The sequence below is a fragment of the Lethenteron reissneri genome, chromosome 14 (genome assembly GCF_015708825.2).
Source record: "Lethenteron reissneri isolate LAM-NWPU_2019-01 chromosome 14, ASM1570882v1, whole genome shotgun sequence".
In the NCBI taxonomy this organism is placed as follows: Eukaryota; Metazoa; Chordata; class Hyperoartia; order Petromyzontiformes; family Petromyzontidae; genus Lethenteron; species Lethenteron reissneri.
Window position 1 is genome coordinate 10,584,355 of NC_083792.1, and position 19,721 is coordinate 10,604,075.

At 49.6% G+C, this 19,721-nt stretch overlaps 1 protein-coding gene across 5 annotated transcripts in view; it reads left to right on the forward strand.

The window, feature by feature from the left end:
* Positions 1 to 19,721, forward strand: part of LOC133342381 (SPARC-related modular calcium-binding protein 1-like) — a 68,920-nt gene that overhangs the window by 43,094 nt on the left and 6,105 nt on the right. For 3 of the 5 annotated variants that reach the window (XM_061551510.1, XM_061551513.1, XM_061551512.1), the window contains exons 8-12: positions 9,197 to 9,395; positions 9,671 to 9,756; positions 14,612 to 14,717; positions 15,125 to 15,372; positions 18,710 to 18,743. In XM_061551510.1, coding sequence (XP_061407494.1) covers positions 9,197 to 9,395; positions 9,671 to 9,756; positions 14,612 to 14,717; positions 15,125 to 15,372; positions 18,710 to 18,743 — 673 coding nt within the window. The remainder of the gene's footprint in view (positions 1 to 9,196; positions 9,396 to 9,670; positions 9,757 to 14,611; positions 14,718 to 15,124; positions 15,373 to 18,709; positions 18,744 to 19,721) is intronic. The other 2 variants (XM_061551511.1, XM_061551516.1) reach the window with 2 other exon arrangements.

The following is a 19,721-nucleotide window of genomic DNA, read 5'->3' on the forward strand; positions in this document are numbered from 1 at the left end:
TGGCTCATCGGATTTATCCAGGATAAATAAAGATTCTGATTCTTGCCACCAGCTATAATACACATCACGTATGCATACACAGAGTAAATTACGTGAGTTAATTAAGATGAAAGAACTGTGCAGTGAGGTGGGAGGGGGCTTATTTCATCCAAGGTCCAGGTGGCATGTGAGGTTTCGGTTCTTGTGCGTAGGAACACACTGACGGCATCGCGGCGAGCTGCAAAGCACGATGACTCCCAACCGCCACCGTCTCGATCGTGCATCCACCCCCCCCATCCTCAACCACTCCCATCGCGCCCACCAGCCGCTTCGCTCACACGGCCCTTTTAAAAGGGCCCTCATGCCCACGCCAAAGGTTGGGGGGGGGGGTTCTTTGCCAAATTACGAGCGGCTGGCAGAATCCCACAAATTGGCACGTTTTGAAAGTTTGCTTATTTTTTTGGCATCGGCTTTGCAGCGCTAATTACCTGGAGGGCTTATTTCTCCACGCTCCGTGACTGCGAATTCCTCAATGAGTCTCAAGTTCGTTGCCGTAGGTACGTGTGTGTATGTATGGTGGACTTCTTTCGCACCGTACTTAGCGAACCATCCTGACTGGAGGTGCGGGGAGGACAACAAACTAAACACAAAAAGTAGTTCAAAGAAATTCGTGTTTCAATCTAGGTTTGAAAATTAATAGCTCCAGTGGCTTCCTAATATCGGAAGGAAGAGCGTTCCAGACGGCTGAAGAAACACATCTGAAAGCGCGCGATGATTAGCCAACAGCTGCTGTGAGGATGACCGGTGTTCGCGTGATGGTTGATGCTCCTTAATGTCTGCACCCTTCAATGGCCGGAGAATGTTTTTTCTCTAGCTTTCGTAACTTTTATAATTTTACCAAATATTTATCCCAATTGCGCCATTGCCGCACGTCAAGTTCCCAACATCTTCAAAGTGGCTTCTGGCTAACCATCGAACAAAGACGATCACCGCATCGCGCGCTTTTAGATGCGCTTCTGCAGCCATCTGGACGCCACTGGAGCTATGTAATATAAAATCTAGATTGAAAACTCACTTCATTAGAAACGATTTCTGCGTTTAGTTTGTTGTCCTTCCCCCGCACCTCCGATTAGCACGGTTGGATACATACGGTGTGAAAGAAGTTCAACATACATGTATACATTATCTGGGCCATCCCTCCTTCTCCCATTACCCTGGATAATCGAACGTTGATTATCAGAGCCAGCTGACCTAGTCTCGTGAACACGTACTGCTCAGTGCACAGGCTGGTCCAGATGTCTTGTGACACCCCCCCCCCTCCTCCACCAATTAAGTTAGCCCTCGCATTTTCGTTCTTTTGCATATTCATTTATGTTTTAAATAAACCTTAACTAAACATTTTTGTTTACGTCTTAAGATAATTCAATAGGGGTCACAAGACCACCCTGTACATCTACAACGCGTTTCACCCCATTCTGTTTGGAACCTCTAAGGTTGCTGACCGCCATCCTTCCAATAAAATTCCCGACGTTCCCAGCGTGCACCCCCCACGTGTTAACCAATCACGAGCTTTACCTGCACCCCGCGTGTTAACCAATCACGAGCTTTACCTGCACCCCGCGTGTTAACCAATCACGAGCTTCACCAGCACCCCGCGTGTTAACCAATCACGAGCTTTACCTGCACCCCGCGTGTTAACCAATCACGAGCTTTACCTGCACCCCGCGTGTTAACCAATCACGAGCTTTACCTGCACCCCGCGTGTTAACCAATCACGAGCTTTACCTGCACCCCGCGTGTTAACCAATCACGAGCTTTACCTGCCCCCCGCGTGTTAACCAATCACGAGCTTTACCTGCCCCCCGCGTGTTAACCAATCACGAGCTTTACCTGCCCCCCTCGTGTTAACCAATCACGAGCTTTACCTGCACCCCGCGTGTTAACCAATCACGAGCTTTACCTGCACCCCGCGTGTTAACCAATCACGAGCTTTACCTGCACCCCGCGTGTTAACCAATCGCGAGCTTTACCTGCACCCCGCGTGTTAACCAATCACGAGCATCACCTGCACCCCGCGTGTAAACCAATCACGAGCTTTATCTGCACCACGTGCTGCCTTTGGCCGAGAGAACTGGCACAAGTCGGAGCCCAACAGCGACTCGGTTCATTGCACATCATACGCACGTACGACTACAGCCACCACGTGCAATGTAGATTCATGGTATACGTAACAAGCTACGCATTGTCAAAAATCTTTGCGCCAGATATTTACATTTAACACACATCGCTGATTTAACATGTTTGCTTAAATGTACAATTATATTTCTGTGTGTGTAAGACAAAAATACCCTGTATAGCTTTTAAACAGTCTGTTGGGGTAAGTGCTGTTAGCGAGCACCTGTTAAGGCTGGCACAGCACACGAGGGGGTTGGTGGCCAGCAGCACACCCGGCCGCCTTTGTCTCCTCAGTGCAGATGTCTACACACTGCACCAGGTACGCATTTAAGGCTGAGTAGACCTAGGCGAGTACCAGGACAGGTTCAACATTGTATTCACCACTGCTATTCGTCATTAGCAGCAATCAAACTCGGGTCGCTGGGTTCATAGAGCATCGCACGAACCCAGCGGTCCTTAACCTTGGCTGCAGGGGTACATGCACCCCAGGTTAAGTACTGCACTTACCACTGTGCTACCACTACCATATGAATACAAATACGATCCCCTGTGTCGCCTTAATAGACTTTCGGGGCAAGTGCTCTTCACGAGCATTTATGAAGGCCGGTACAGCACACGAGGGGGTGGGTGACCAGCACCACACCCGACTGCCTTTGTCTCCCCAGTGGCGATGCTTACACTCATGACACCAGGTACTAATTTGAGGCTAAGTCGACCTAGCGGAGGATCAGGACCGGTTCAGATAATCGTCACTGGTGGTGGCCATGAGCGGGAATCAAACTACCGTCGCCGGGTTCGTAACGCAGCTGTGTTAACTACTGCGCCACCGCTCCCTATATACACACACCTAAGACCAATGGAATATAACAATCTCTGCCTGTTAGTGTGCATTTCAGCTCATGTTTAATGCATTCAACGATTAACTGCGTCATCCACACCCATAATTAAATGGGACCACGTCACACTGATACACTGATCCCCAACTGGTTCCCAATCCAACCCCCGACCAATTACAAGATCGCCCCACACCATCTTCAAGATTCTTCATAGACTCGTCCACGCCTCCTCTCCCCTCTCATCGCTCTCTGCTCCAGCAAGTGAGGCCTTCTGTCAAACGTGTCAGTCAACCTTTGCCCAGTGAGCGGAGGAGGAGGATGCACATTCTCTGCTGCTGCTTCCACTGTCTGAAATTCCCGTCCTCTTGGCTAACCACACATTGGCCATCCTTTCTCCTGGTCAAGGCCAGCCAAGAATTCCCTCTCTCTATGGACGTCTCTTGACACTTCTAACATCAATCTTAATTTGGAGCTTTCGTGACTGCAGGAATTACTCTTTGGTTCTTTTACCGAAAGAACCAAAGAGTACTTCTAACATCAGGCCATCCGAATTCCCTCTCTGGCCTGCAGATTTGTATTCCCTCATTCCCTGCATTACCTCAACCTGCTCATGAACTCTCTAGGTACGCAGGTCTTCCCCTATTTCTTAGCCACTGCGAGGTGTAGTTACATTTAGACGCTGCACACACATTCGCAATTGTATTGCAATAATTGAATTGTTAAATACCTTGCTCTGTCCTTGAGAGACGAAACACGTAGAGGATAAACTTTCTGTGTTCCGTTTCTTGTCCTTCCCACCCGCATCTCCTATTAGCACGGTTGGCTACGTACGGTGCAAAAGAAGTTAAACATACATATACCACGTAATCTTGGAGCACTGCATTTGTCACATGCCGAATTCCTGCACACGTTTTAGTGCCTTTTGAGCACAACACCAAGCGGCCCGGACGCTAGAATGATTACGCGAATGAATAAATGAATGAACAAATGAATGAGATGAAACAGTCGCTGCTTAACAGCACTATAATTTGCAGTGGCACTCATTCAAGCCGCTTCTCTGTTCACACGAAGAATAGCGGGGGGAGGGGGCGGGGGAGGGCTGATAACCTTTTCAAACTTTATTTTTTTGTTCCCAACTGTTATTTGATGAAGCGTATGGGCCCGGCGATGTAAAGTCAAAGTAAAAAAACTAAACGGGCTTTTAGTGCGTCCGATAAAGAGAATAAACAACACTTTGAGCTTTAAAACGGTGGCGGGGGCACTTTAGTCTCCATGGGTAATGGCCCTCAAATTATCCTAATGGGGGGGTGGCGGGGGATCTTTCCAGAAAATCTACCCCGCGATTGTGCGCAAAGCAAGCCGGAGCACAGCGCCTCCTCTGTTCCATGGAGAAACAAAACAAAAACCTCCCCCCCCAGCCTCAAACAGAAGGTGCCGGCGGCGGCTGTGCGCCGATGCGGAGATTCCGGACGGAGTCTAAGCTTTCCTTGCCACTGCCCCTGTGCTCGCCCGAGACTGGGTGGCGTGCGGGAAGCCGCTTCCCTTCAAACGGAGACGGATCCCACCCGTGCCGCTGTCGCGAGCGGTGCAACAAACGCAAAGACGACGGAGAGATGATCTGCTCGTGCAGCGTAGACGCGCAGACTCTACTGCTGCTGCTGTTGTTGTTGTTGCGGCTGATGTGGCAGGCGACAATTTCTTGAGGCCGGCGCATGCAACTCCGAGGAGGGAGTAGTGTGGCCGGGAAAAGAAATCGCACCTCGCCAGCGGTCGTCTTAGCGGGTGGTTGCTCTGAAAGCCAGCCACTTGGTGCCCCGTGGCTAACACGAGTGGTGAGTGAGATCTCAACTGGTCCCAGCTCTCCCCGAGATCAACACGGCTTTAAATCAATACCAGGTGCGGTTTTGGGAAACAAGAGCGAGCAGCTGGGTGTGGTGCTGAATGGGTGCTCGCTAACACCGCTTGTCCCTACAGTTCAAGTCGGCTGTATGGAGAGATCATTGTCTTTGTGGGGAACACATGCATGCGTGCAATCAAACATTCAATCATGCGCACACACACGTGCCAACCATCCGCAGGACGAAGAGTGAGTGGTGGGTGCGATGCCAGTATGGCAGGGAGAGTGATGGTCTCAGACGGAGTGGACCTTGGCGATGGACACTCGGTATTGGGATGTGGAATGTTACGTCACTGGGGGGGCAAGGAGCCGGAGCTGGTGGAGGAGGTGGAATGGTATCGACTAGACAAAGTTGGCCTCACCTCCACACACAGCATTGGCACTAGAACCAAACTTATCGGCCGTCTCCTATTCCAGACTAACCCCTGGTGAGAGGCCCTTGGGCGGGTGTGGGGATGCTCACAAGCCCCTGGGCTGGGAGCTGTTCAGTTGGAGTTTGTCCCAGGGTCGCCGCAATGAGACTTCGGGTCTCAGAAAGGAAAACTCTGACTGTTGTCTATTGCTTATGCACCAAATAGCAGTTCAGAGTATTCGGCCGTGTTGGAGACGGTGGGTGCAGTGCTCAATAGAGTGCTGCCTACAAGACTCCACAGTCTTACTGGGCGACTTCAATGCTCACGTGGGAAACGATGTAGATACCTGGAGAGGCGTGATTGGGAGGAATGGGCCCCCTGATCTGAACCCGAAAGGTGAGATGTTATTGGAATTCTGCGCTAGTCACGGAATGTCAACAACAAACACCGTGTTCGAACACAAGGATGCTCGTAAGTGTACTTGGAACCAGAGCACCTTGGGCTGAAGGTTAATGATTGACTTAATAGTTGCTTGATCGGACCTAAGGCCGTCTGTTCTGAACACTCGGTTGAAGAGAGGGGCAGAGCTGTCAACTGATCAACACCTGCTGGATCGGCGTGGCGTCCGCAGTGATGCGGGCGCTGTACTGCATCACCACCCAAAGCTCGTGCACCTATGATGATGAGCTTTGGGTAATGACCGAAAGGATGAAACCGCGGGTACAAGGGGCCGAAATGAGGTTTCTCCGCAGGGTTGTCGGGCTCACCACTCTCCGTGATCGGGTGAGGAGCTCGGTAATCCGGGAGAGCCTCAGAGTCGAGCCACTGCTCCTCCAGATCGAGAAGATAGACTCCCCCTGGAACTCTACCGGGCAGCAGCAGCAGCAGCAACGTCCCACTGGGCGAAGACCCCGGGGCCGGCCCAGGACCACGCTGGTGGGACTACGTCGCTCAGCTGGCCTGGGAATGTCCGGAGATTCTCCAGGAAGAGGCAAAAGTCTGTCGCCAGGGAGGTCTGGACCGCCCAACTCAACACGCTGCCGACGCGGCCCTCACCAGGACAAGCGGATGGAGAAACGAACGAATGAACACAAATGCGAAGATCCCCCTGTAGCCTTAACGGACTCTTGGGGGCAAGTCCTGTTAGCGAACACCTATGAAGGCCACCTGAGCACACGAGGGAGGTGGGTGGCCAGAACTACACCTGGCCGCCTTGTTTCCCAAGTGCTAATGTTTAAACACTGTCCTGGTTTCGATTGAAAGCTTTCGTGACTGCAGAGATTCATCTTTTTGGTTCGTTCGGTAAAGTCACGTAGAAGGGAAATAATAAAATAATAAAAATAAAACATAATAAAATAATAAAATAATTCTCGCAGCTGCTGCAGCTCCTTACTATTAAAATTCCTTCCCTCTATTACTGCTTACCATACTCCCTCCCTATGATGCTGCTAATTCTGCATACTGCATAATATGACTTTGAACCCCCCCCCCCCACCTCCTACGCATTCCACAAGTAGTGACTAATCCCAAATCTGCATTTCCCATAAATATGCTAAATTCCTCTTGATATGCAAATTCATTTGTCAAGGCGCCCCTTCCCCCCTCCAACCCAGCTTAAATATACGCTGCCAAGCCTGGTGGTGCCCATTTCAGACGCTGTCTTTCCGACAGACCTGTTCTTCACCTGAGGACGGCTGCTTGCGTTGTGGCCGAAACGTCGTGAGAAATTTTTTAGATTTTTATTATTTTATTATTTCCCTTCTACGTGACTTTACCGAAAGAACCAAGAAGACGCTGTCCTGGTGTTATCCCCGAGTGGTTATCGAACTCGTTCCTCTGGATTTGTAGTGCGGCACGCTCACCACTGCGCCACTGCTCCCCACACACAATCATCGCATTCACGCACATCTCCATCTGCCAGGTCTGAGTCATTGGGTGGAAATTCCACATTCCGACAGTGGTCACCAGGTTTTGTTTTAACTTAGAAGGACGTTAGCTAAATTTTTCTTTTTTTTTATTAAACAAGTAAAAAAAAACACAACGCGCCCAGTGTTTGCTAATGACGGCAGGGTTGAAATATTTGCAGCCTGAAGTATACAGGGCTACCAGTTGCAGCTCGTCACACATTGAAGACGGTGCAGGAGCGTGGATTAAGGGGTCTGTTGCACTCTCTATCATCATCATCTTGCCATCCCCTCGTGCGCGTGGATTCCTCATGATACTCACAATTTCCTCCCACGCTCTAAAATAAAATAATTAGCCAAACAACTAGAAAAAGATGCAACGTTTCCCTTGAACAATACAGTGTTTATACTGGTAGGAACCTCCTGGTTCCACCAGCCCACAGGGGATTATTGTGTCCGTCCGTCCGTCGTGCATCCAAAAATGAGAGGGGTGGGGCTGGGTGGGGAGGGTGGGGAGGGGCTGGGTAGGGAGGGTGGGGAGGGGCTGGATGGGGAGGGTGGGACTTGGGGGGGGTTGGGTGGGGAGGGGCTGGTCACCCCGTGGTGCCCTTATAAAACTCAACGTTTAACCTACTCACGCCGGTTTGTGCCCGCCCTCACAGTCGGGCATATTTGCGGAATACACCACGCCACCGTTGACCCTGGCCAAGACCGAGCAACCCAACGTTCCTATTAGCTCCCTCCGCAGGAATGTGTTAACCTTCAGGTCACAATGTGTTGGGATTTGGTTTGTATGTACGGTATGTTGAACTTCTTTCGCACCGTACACAGCCAACCATGCTAATTGTAGGTGCGGGGGAAGGACAACAAACTAAACACAAAAAGCAGTTCTAAAGAAATTCGTTTTCAATCGAGATTTTAAAGTGCATAGCTCCAGTGGCTGCCTAATATCAGAGTGAAGAGCGTTCCAGATGGGCGCAGAAGTGCATCTGATAGCGTGGGAGGAGGTGACCGTCTTTGTTCGATGGTTAACCAAAAGTCGTTTCTGCGAAGATGAGCAGAGTTCGCATGATGGTTAATGCTCCTTGACGTCGTCAGACACGACATGAATCCAAGAGTTATTAAGCGTACGCAGTCAGTAAATATGAATATTTATATCGCTTTCAACTCGTAGCTACGGTATGCAGAAAAATTCCGTGGGCACATAATGATGGATCGTGCCGTGAATTGTGAACGCACTCACGACGACACGGCGAGTAGTGGAGTTGCGGCCTCTGTGCCACTCGTGAACAGCGCTTCGAACGCTGCTGCAAATCTTCTCAAGCGTGGCCCCCAAGAACACGACCCGCTTCATCCGCTCTGGTGTCGTCTGTTCGACTAGCGGCGCACAGCTGATGATGCTTTAAGCATTGTTACCTGATCGTCGTTGATCTGATTAGGCTGGCACGACAGACACTGAAATTAATGAATCAATTAAATTGCGCACGATGTAAGAATCAATTAATTTTGAATACGATGAACTTGGCTGGACAGGACTCCAGTGCCGCCACTAGAGGCACTGCTACGATCACCACAATATACAATAACGAATCAATTATTGTCTCGAACCATCATGCCTCAAAACCATAACAATTTGTCACTTGCTGTTTGCTAAAAACTAACTTTTTATAAAACCAGGTAAGGCCCACTGAGCTCGATAGATTGTTTTCAAAAGCGACCTGATAGCTCAACGAAGTGGCTTATCACGTGCAAATTTTTTGCAGCCAAATACTCTAAAATAACATTTCTAAACGTGGAGGGAAAGACCGGAGGATCCAGAGAAAAATCCATTTGGCCATGGGGAGAACAGGCAAATTACAAATATCCAGGTAACATCAGGATCGGGATCGAACCCACGACCTCTTGTATACCAGACGAGGCAGTTGACATCTCCTAGCCACCGCGGTGATCTCAGCAGATGCCGGCAGCTCGGCGCGGCTCCGACCTCTCACGAGCCAGCCACCAGCCCCCCCCCCTTCTCTCGCCTCATCCGCCCGTCTCTTCCGCGGCCAGACAAGTCGCGCTCGTGCGAGGAGGAGCGTCAGTCGGTGCTGGAGGAGGACAGGCAGCACCCGCGCGAGGGTGCGTTCGTGCCGGAGTGTGCCGCCGGTGGAGGGGGGCTCTACCAGCCCGTGCAGTGCTACCAGACGACGGGATACTGCTGGTGCGTGCTCGTCGACACGGGGCGGCCCATCCCGGGATCCTCCACCAGGCACGCCCTCCGCACGCTCCTCACTCACTCACTCACGCCGCCCGCCTGGCCACCTCACGTGTCCACGGGGCCTTGGCCGATATCAGAGCGTGCACACAGGCGCTGCCGTGGCTCCACCATGGCTCCATCATGGCTCCACCATGGCTCCACCATGGCTCAACCCGTGGCTCCACCATGGCCCATGGCTCCACCGTGGCTCAACCCTGTGGGCCTTGTGATCCTTGAACGCACGGCCCGTGTGTAGGATTCTAAGGCGAGCGTTCTCTGTCCTCCAGCAGGTATCAAACCCCAAAGTGCGACCCCAACGCGAGGTCAAGAGGTGCCGTGCAAGAGGATCCTTACGACAAGAGGGACCTCGCAGGTCAGAGGGGTGGGGGGAGGGGGGCAGCATCGCCACCGCACGCGTCCAGACGGAGTCAGTGGTGCAACCCCCGATGGAGTTAGTCACACGACACCGGAAGGATTCAGTGATGCAACATAGTAATTGAGTCAACAGATGGATTTGGACGATAGATAAATTGTATTCACATGTAACCGTTGAGTTTTGGTCGTACGACAATTGGTCGTACGCCACTTGTTGAGGCACGACGACGTGACGTCAGAACGTCTGCAGGCGAGATCACGAATCTTGTGTCTCTTCTTCTTTAGTGATGCATTTTGGGGGATTGCAACGGATTACAAACAGATGCCGAGATTTTGATATCAATTCGACTGCTTCAGGAGTAGCCGCATGGACTTGCTTCAGATCGCCGTTGAATGGTCTGATTGGGCAGTCGTTCACGACGTGTTGCACGGTCTGAGATGTTGCACCACCACAGTCACAAGCTGGACTCTCGTTCATTTTCCATTTTTGGAGAAAGCGTCCCCACATCTTCCATGGAGTGTCCGGATCCGATTCAAGGAGTTCCAGATCTTCCTCGGTAGGTCAGATCCAGGTTGGAGGATTGCGGGATGGCTGATGATGGATTTCCACAGCGGGTTGCTGTTTGCCCAGGCTTCCCTCCATCGTGCTTCGGTGATCTTGTCGCCGTCATGGATGCTCTTGGCATATTGCCAGAAAGGCTTTCTGGATTTGAGACACTTGTGCGGTGGTGGCATGGAGATGTTCCTTAAATTTCGATTTAAAGCTTTCGTGACTGCATGGATTCATCTTCTTGGTTCTTTCGGTAAAGTCACGTAGAAGCGAAATAATAAAATAATAAAAATAAAACATAATAAAATAATTCTCACGACGTTTTGGCCACAACGCAAGCAGCCGTCCTCAGGTGAAGAACAGGTCTGTCGGAATGTCGTCTGAATGACGCTGTCTTTCCGACAGACCTGTTCTTCACCTGAGGACGGCTGCTTGAGTTGTGGCCAAAACGTCGTGAGAATTATTTTATTATGTTTTATTTTTATTATTTTATTATTTCTCTTCTACGTGACTTTACCGAAAGAACCAAGAAGGAGATGTCCTTGTTTGGATTTCTGATGGCCTTGCGGTGCTCCTTCACATGCGCGGCATCGCAGCGGAGCTGCTGAGGAGCGATATTTGTGCGGATCAGAAGCCACGGCAGCGGTGTTGCTCTTCAGCATCCCTGAGATGATCCTCATGGCTGCATGTAGCTGCTGTGTATCCACCAGCTTCTGTGTCTCCTATCTCCATGCCTCTCATTTCTCTCTCGGTTATCTTTGCTTCACCTCACCAATCTGCATCTCTCTGCTCCTGCGCGCCTCATCTCTCTGCGGGCCACAGCGCTACGGGCCACGCCGAGAGCCTCCGCAGGCCACGTCAGTCCACCAGTTGATGGCCCCTGCTGTGTGGCAATGCCTGATGGTGACGACGATGATGATGGTGGTGGTGGCGAAATGAGACTATCCAGGACTCTGGAGTTCTCAACTGGTTAAATAAAATAAGATAATTACGTTTTTTTTATTTTATTTTACCAGGGAGGTCCTACTGAGCTAATGTTGCTTTTTTTCAGAAGCGACCTGGCCACAAACTAATGTCGGCACTTGATACACATAGCCTGGTATTGCAGATGAACAGACAACGGAGAAGAAACGTCTAGCTGGGCTTTGGTTAAACGGAGGGCTTTCTCACCGGCGGCAATCACAGGGCAGCATTTCGGAATTGCAAAAACTCGGGGATTAGCGACGCATCGCTTTGGCAATTAAAATTGATTTGTTATCTAGCCACACATGCATTGTTATATGCGTGTTAGAAATATATTTATTGTATATAATTTAGCTCACGCCATCCATTTCACCAGGAGAGGCCGCTACATTCACCGCAGCAGAAACAAAAAATACTCCTTGAATGGGACTGCCACATCGAGTGGTGACAGTTAACGGAATCGCGACGGAGGGCAATTGTTAAAAACTTCCGAAAATAAAATTCTTCAACTTCCAGCTCTTTTCACACAGTAGCCACACGCATTTTTCCTTGGTTCTTTGGATAAAGTCACGTAGATAGAAAAATTATAATAAAATGAATAAAATTATAAAACAATAAAAAAAAAACACTAATGTAGACTGTAGCCTGGTTCTTAATCGCAGTGAGTGTACTGGGAATCTCTAATGTGGACTGTATCCTGGTTACAGTCTACATTATACACTGCCTGTACACTCACCAAGGTTAAGAACCAGACTACAGTCTACATTATAGACTGCCAGTACACTCACCCAGCTTAATACCATTGCTATAGTCTACATTATAGACTGCCAGTACACTCACCAAACTTAATAACCAGGCTACAGTCCACATTAGAGATTGCCAGTACACTCACTCCGGTTATGAACCAGGCTACAGTCTACATTAGTGTTTTTTTATTCACTTTATTTTTTATTAATTTTCTATCTACGTGACTTCACCAAAAGAACCAAAGAATATGAATTCCTGCAGTCACGGAAGTTTTAAGTCAAAATTTAGCCACAAACATTGCTGAGACGTAACCCTGAGCCGGTGGCAGAAATGCCACATACCTATGGCAGGGGCAAGTCTCCCCCATCAGACAACCAATCTTGATTCGGCCAGGCAGCTCAGTGGTAGAGGGAGCGGCTCGCGATCCGGAGGTAGCAAGTTCAACTTCTGGTTGGTGGTTAGACTCGGCCCATTATCTCTTCCGAGTATGCAGGCATGTTGCACTTCTTTCCTGCCGTACGTAGCCAACCGTGCGAATCAGAGGTGCGAAAATACTGGCTGCCTACCTGCCATGCACTTATATAGGGGAGTCAGCTGAGACATCAGCAGCCTTGTTTACAGGGAGCCGCATTCCAAGGTGTGTCGTGTCAACTCGTGCGTCGACTTATTATAGCCGCTGAGAAATTCCAACGGAGGGGAGGAAAAGGCGTTTCCACCCTAAATCATTATTTATCGCAGAAAAGAAGCCCGGTTTGTGTTAAGGAGGGGCACTGTTGATCCACGGGGAGCCTTGAAGCATCTCCTAGCTGTTGCCGCGTGAGAAGGGAGCGCGCCATCATCGAACAAGAAGAACCGCAGTATTGTTGTTTCGTTTCTTCTCTCCCCACATACTTCTGCTCCAAAAAACACAGTTACATTTCAGAATGAATCGGTGCACGTTTGTATGTTTTGGGTGCCGCGGTGGCGAGATGTTAACTCCCTCGTCTGGTATGCAGGAGGTCGTGGGTTCGACCCCTACCCTGACGCCTGCTGCTGTATATTTGGAGTTTTTTCTCTCCCCGTGGTGGCATGGATTTTTCTCCGGGCTCTCTGGTTTTCCCTCCACATTAAGAAACATGCGTTTTAATTATTTGGCTGCTAAACATTTCCACATAAGCCACTTCATTGAGCTATCATTTGTGGTCGGGTCGCTTCTGAAAAAGAGGTAGAAAGCTCAGTGTGTCTTACCTGGTAAAAAATTATAATAATTTAAATAGTTTGATGTTGAACTTCTTTCGCACCGTACGTATCCAGCCGTGCTAATCGGAGGTGCGGCAGAAGGACAACAAAATAAACACCAAAAGCATTTATAAATAAATGAGTTTTCAATCTTGATTTAAAAGTGCATAGCTGCAGTGGCTTGCTAATATGCTCATGAAGCGCATCTGAAAGCGCGTAATGCAGTGACCGTCTTTGCTCGATGGTTCGCCAAAAGCTGCTGCGAGGATGACCGGAATTCGCGCGATGGTTTATGCTCCTTCTTGTCGAGGATGATAGAAACTCACGTGCACCTGGTTCACCTAACAATTATAATTATTGTTATGATTTGGTTATGCTGCTGCTGCATGGGCAGTGGTGCACGAGCACAATTAACACAATGTGTTGAGATTTTTGTTAAGAATAATGATATTTTACAACCCTTTGTTAATCAACTGCTGGATAGACTTCCCCCCCAACCCCATGCTGCATCGGACGTACGGGTTGTTTGAACATACGGCGTAGAAGTACAGTACAACAATGGATTTCACCGCGCTGCCCTCTACTGCCCACAACGCAGCCCAGCAGGAGCTTGTCGCATCTGCTGCGAGTCGTGGTTGCCCACCGCAGCCAGGGTTGCGATTTCCGCATGGAAAATGCGGAAGGAGGGTTCAAATTTTCCCGCATTTTTGCTAAAGTCAACCGCAAACGGTGGAAAGACTACTCCTATGACCGCGCGCTTTTAACAACACGGTAATGCGTTCTATTGGAAAGGATACATGCAAGGCCCAGCATCACGTAGGGCTTTGAGTTACTGATTGGAATGAATATATGATTTCCGCATTTCCGCACAAGAACCACATACTTTATTCAAAAGCGGAGCCGTGATTACGAGCACATGTACATGATGTATCCTTTCCAATAGAACGCATTAACGTGTTGTTAAAAGCGCGCGGTCATAGGAGTAGTCTTTCCACCGTTTGCGGTTGACTTTAGCAAAAATGCGGGAAAATTTGAACCCTCCTTCCGCATTTTCCATGCGGAAATCGCAACCCTGACCGCAGCCAGTAAAAGTGAACCGAGATGATCGGATCAGCCGAGGCACATCACCTGAGAGGAATCCCACGGTAAAGACGCAATCGTCAAAGCACGCAACATGGTGCCGACGAGCTATCGGTCTCGTGCAGAAAGAAAAAAAAACGCACACCCCCGCTAAATTTCATCATCATCGGACAATTGCAGAGTAAACAGGAGATAAAATATAGACACGCTATGAATCAAGGGTAGTTTACTGACACTGGTGGGACTTTTTGTGCGTGTTTCTTTTTTTTTTTAAATGACCTCTGCTTTATGCCAGGGTGTCCCGGTGGGAAGAAAGCGCAGTTCATCACGTCTCTGCTGGACGCGCTCATCACCGACATGGTCAAGGCCGTGAAGGCGGCGGAATCCTCCCCGGGGATAAAGTGAGAGCCCTCCCAAACTCACCGCCGCGGGGCCAAACCAATACACGCGCGGGGACTTCGCCGATCGTTAATCACCCGGGGGGCAAAGTTGAAGCCGAGCAACGGTTTCGAGTGAACCAAAACCAACCGTGGCCCCCCCACCCACCCAGCTACCCAGCCCAGCTTTGCCACAGGGGATCCCCCCCCCCTACCCACCCCGTCACCACCCCCGCTAACTCAGTAGACATTCGGGGGTCCTTTGTACCGATGTGATTTATTGTCAGGGAATTCAGATGTGTGTGTGTGTGGGGGGGGGGGGGGTTGATTTTTAAACTTGGCCAATAATGCCGATTCGCGGTGGCCGTTTGCCTGTGCACGTTGCTCGTGACTCACAGCTTCGTGGGTACACGTGTCTCTGCGACGCGCAGGATGGAGGAACCCGACCCGAGCCAGACGCTGGAGGAGCGCGCGGTCCGCTGGTTCTTCACGCAGCTGGATCGCAGCGGGCGCGGCGTCGTGGGCCGCAAGGAGATGAGGCCCCTACGCCGCTTCCTCAAGAGAAGGCCCAAGCCGCAGCGGTGCGGCCGCAAGTTCATGGAGTACTGCGACCTCAACGGCAACAAGGCGCTCTCGCTGCCCGAGCTCAAGGGATGCCTGGGGGTCGGCCGAGAGCAGAGTGAGTGTGGGGACGCACAGCGGGGAGCAGGGGAGGGGGAGCTATGGGGGTGACTCTCATTCAAAGCCAAAGCACACAGCGCTCGAAACACCGAGGACTCGATTGCCATTTGAAACGTTTCCCAAACTAAGATTGAAAGCCTTTGCGTATTAGCTATGTCTGTCTGTTCGTAACGGGGGTGGGTGGGGTGGGAGGACACAATAATAACTCACGGAAAGATCAGTCCAATATGAACGAAGCTATTCGGGAATTCCTCTGTTGAAAACCAGAACCAGCCGCACGGATACAACAACAAAAATCAGCAGCCCAAAAGTGGGGACACAAAGGCAGAGCAAAAAAGACCTGTACTGACATCTGCAAATGTGCATACAGGTCTTATGTTTTATCGTACCAGCTGCCTGTCGGTTTTTGCAGTACTCATGGAATAATTCCGAGGGCGAATCGAGGTGGCGGAGGTGTTTGTCTGATGATAATCTAATTGCCCACCAATGACCTCTGTGATGGCGCAGTGGTTAGCGTACTGCACAACGAACCCAGCGACCCGAGTTCTATCCCGCTCACGACCAATATCAGTGATTAATATCGGAACCGGCCCTGGGCCTCCCCTTAGTCGACTCAGCCTTAAATGAGCGCCTGGTGTAGTGTCAACATCGGCACTGGGGAGACAAAGGCGGCCGGGCGTGGCCACCCACCCCCTCGTGTGCCGTGCTTGCCTTCATAGGTGCTACTCGCGAACAGCACTTGCCCCAACAGTCTGTTCAAGGCTATATGGGGGATCTTTGTCTTCATTACCCGCCATTGATAGGTATTTAAAAGTCCTCTTCGACCCTCGTTAAGGAAAACCGTCATTAGAGATTACCGCACTAACCGATTGACAGCTACCTGTTAGTCGGTTATTTTAAAACAGAATATGTATTTAGACCTGAGGAATCCGATGAGCTATAAAGCTCTTTTTCACAGATGTCCAGTAGGGGCAGGTAACGTTACAACAACAACAACAAAACACGATGATAGTGCAAAGTACAAGAAAGGTAAACAAATCACCCAAACAAATACAACTAAACCAAGCCCATGCTATTAGACAAAGCCCACCGAGGTATTAACTTGTTTTTTCAGATGCGACCTGGCCACAAATTATAGCTCAACGAAGTGGCTTATCATGTGGACATTTATAGCAGCAAAACAATCGAAGTAGTCTAACTCTAGACACGAGTAAGCTTCATTTTGAACAGCACCCAGCCTCCCTATTGAGCCTATCAAATATGAAAGCGGTTCTGGTAATATTTACGCGATCTAACCCAAAACACCTGCACCGTGGATATTGGTCACGACAGCCTACGGTGTTAAACTAACAAAAAAAATCTTGCTGCTCGTTTGTTTCCAAAGTCGGGATGTTTCTAATCTGACTTTGTGTTTACTTCACGGGGCAACAACTGGATTCGTCTTTGTGCTCCCACGCAGGCCAGCCCCGTGGCATGTGTAGAACGGTGGCTGTGTTTGCGACTGTTCAAAACGACAGAACAAGTAGAATCCCGATACGCTTTTCCACCAAAACGTTTTATTCGCCGAACAATCTGATCCCACGAAATCTTCCCGAACAAAACGATACATTATCCGCTTATTTCATGCAGCATTGGCAATCCGACACTGACACACGGGCACGGCACGCGTGGGGATGGTGTGGGCAACACGACATCTTACTGAATACAAAGACAAACATACCCCATATAGCCTTACCAGACTGTTGGAGCAAGTGTTTTTAACGAGCACCTATTAAAGCTGGAACGGTACAGAACAGGGTGGGTGGCCAGCACCACGCCCAACCGCCTTTGTCTTCCCAGTGGCGATGTTGACACGCCACATCAGACACTCATTTGAGGCTGAGTCGAACGAGGGGATGCCCAAGACCGATTCAGATAATACTGTGACTGGTGATGGCCGTGAGCGGGAATCGAACTCGGGTCGCCAGGATCGTAGCGCAGCGCGCTAACCCCTGCACACCCGCTCCCCTGACTGAATACAAAGACACAGATTCACATAAATGCACACGTACGGGCAGTTAAACACGCAGAGACACAGACACAAATTCACACACACTCAGTTTGGCTCGCCGACACGAGCTGGCATTCAAGATGTCCCCGAAGCATCGGCAACAACAAAAATATAAAAAAATTACAACTTTTTTTTTTACGGGTAATAAATAGCCAACGTTTTATTATTTCTAGCAGAGATGGGGGGGGCTTTAAATTCAGGGCAGCGCATAATAAACTCGAGTCTTAAAAAAAAAATCTAACGTCAACAGCCGACTGGAACGTAACCTTTCAGAATGTGTCATTTGAAGTTGAGCGACTGCACTGGGGCTTTTTAGCTCAGGGTGGCAGTTATTTATGTACTTTGAGAGCTGTACTTGGCAATGCCAGCAGTGGACTTAGCAATGGGGCTCTGAACAGCACTGGGATAGAACACCGTTTCTCAACGCAGCGTCAATAAGCTTGCTTTTTGTAACTCAATCCAACGGGAGCCTCTCAAAGCTTCGTGTCTTGATTGACGGCAGATTAAGAAAAAAATCCATTTACTCCCGAGAGGTTGAATATATCTTGATTTTTTTTAGACGCGTAAACAAAATAATGAATGAATAGTTACGGTGATTTTTATATTTTTTTTCTAAGCTCATCTTCCCAATCCTGTATTATTATTTTTAGTTGAGAGAGGGGAGAATAGCTTTATTAAAATTAGGAAAAATACAGCCACATGGGGGAGACAAATAAGGTTTTACTGGTAGGAACCTCCTGGTGACACCAGCCCACAGGGGAGTATTGTGTCCGTCCGTCGTGCATCCAAAAATGGGAGGGGTGGGGCTGGATGGAGAGGGGAGGGTGGGGAGGGGCTGGGTGGGGAGAGGCTGGATGGGGGAGGGTGGGGAGGGGCTGGGAGGGGCTGGGTGGGGAGGGTGGGGAGGGGCTGGGAGGGGCTGGGTGGGGAGGGTGGGGAGAGGCTAGGTGGGGGAGGGGCTGGGTGGGGAGGGTGGGTCTGGGTGGGGGGTGGGAGGGGTGGGGCTGGGTGGGGAGGGGCTGGTCACCCCGTGGTGCCCTTATAAAACTCAACGTTTAACCTACTCACGCCAGCTTGTGCCCGCCCTCAGTCGGCCATATTTGCGGAATACACCACGCCGCCGTTGACTCTGGCCATTGACCGAGCAACCCAACGTTCCTACCAGCTCCCTCCGCAGGAATGTGTTTTTAGCTGGACTTCACGTGTGAAAATTCACAGGCATTTCACGGTATTTATATGCAAGAGTCACTCGTGTGCGTGCCTGTTTTTTTTGCTCTACCCACAGAAGGTGCTGGTGGCAATCAAGCGCAGCGTAAAAGGCAAGAGACAAACCACATGCATAATAAACACCCAGAGCCGCGAACGCTTTGGAGAAATACAACTGTAGAGGTGTTCCAGGTGCCTCTAGGGCAAGGGGGTCCGGCAACCTACGGCTCTCCGGAGCCGCATGTGGCTCTGATGACTGCGTCGTGACGTCGTTAACCACGTGCATTGCTGGTCTTGAATTAGAAGGGTTTGTTTAGAATTCGAAAAAAAATGCTCTTGGTTGTGATTACGATTGTCAACCCCTGCTCCAGGGTGGGAACTTTGAGCTGCCAATGTTGAGAATCTGCAAGTCAAAGTAGTAGCCACAACCCGGGATGAAACCTCGTTTCTCAAACGTAGCGTGTTCATGATCTCAGCCCTGTCACCAATGGCTGGAGAAAAAGCCGTTGTGTTAAGCTTGATTTTTCACTTCGTCTGGCTAAATTACATCAGGTTCACCGCCGTGCAATGGACATTCCTCTGTGGTAGCGGGTAAGTGCTGGACATCTGTGGAAACGAGATGTACAGCTCATCGGATTCCTCCAGTATAAATACAGATTCTGATTCTGACGTGGAAAGGAACGCCCCCCCTCCCCCACTTATAGTGTGGATTGAAGAGGTCACTCAAGATTTCCGAAGCAGCTCTACATCCCATCCCGCAGGCCATTCTCTAACACATGGGGTTGTCTTGCTCTTGCAAGAATTTCAAATAGACACGTGCATCTCTGGAATACATGTTTTTATTTTCTTCACTTTTTTTAAAATAAATATTAGTAATCATAATCAAGGTACTTGGGTTAGAACACGTTATCTAAGATAAAAAAAAAACCTTTATTACGAATATTTGTCGCGAAAGCCGATTTGTTATATACTATTCAAGTGTAGATTTGAAGCTTTCGTGACTGCAAGGATTCATATTCTTAGGTTTTTTCGGTAAAGTCACGTAGGTAAAAAAATTAAATTAATAAAAGTAAAATAAAACAAAATAAAAA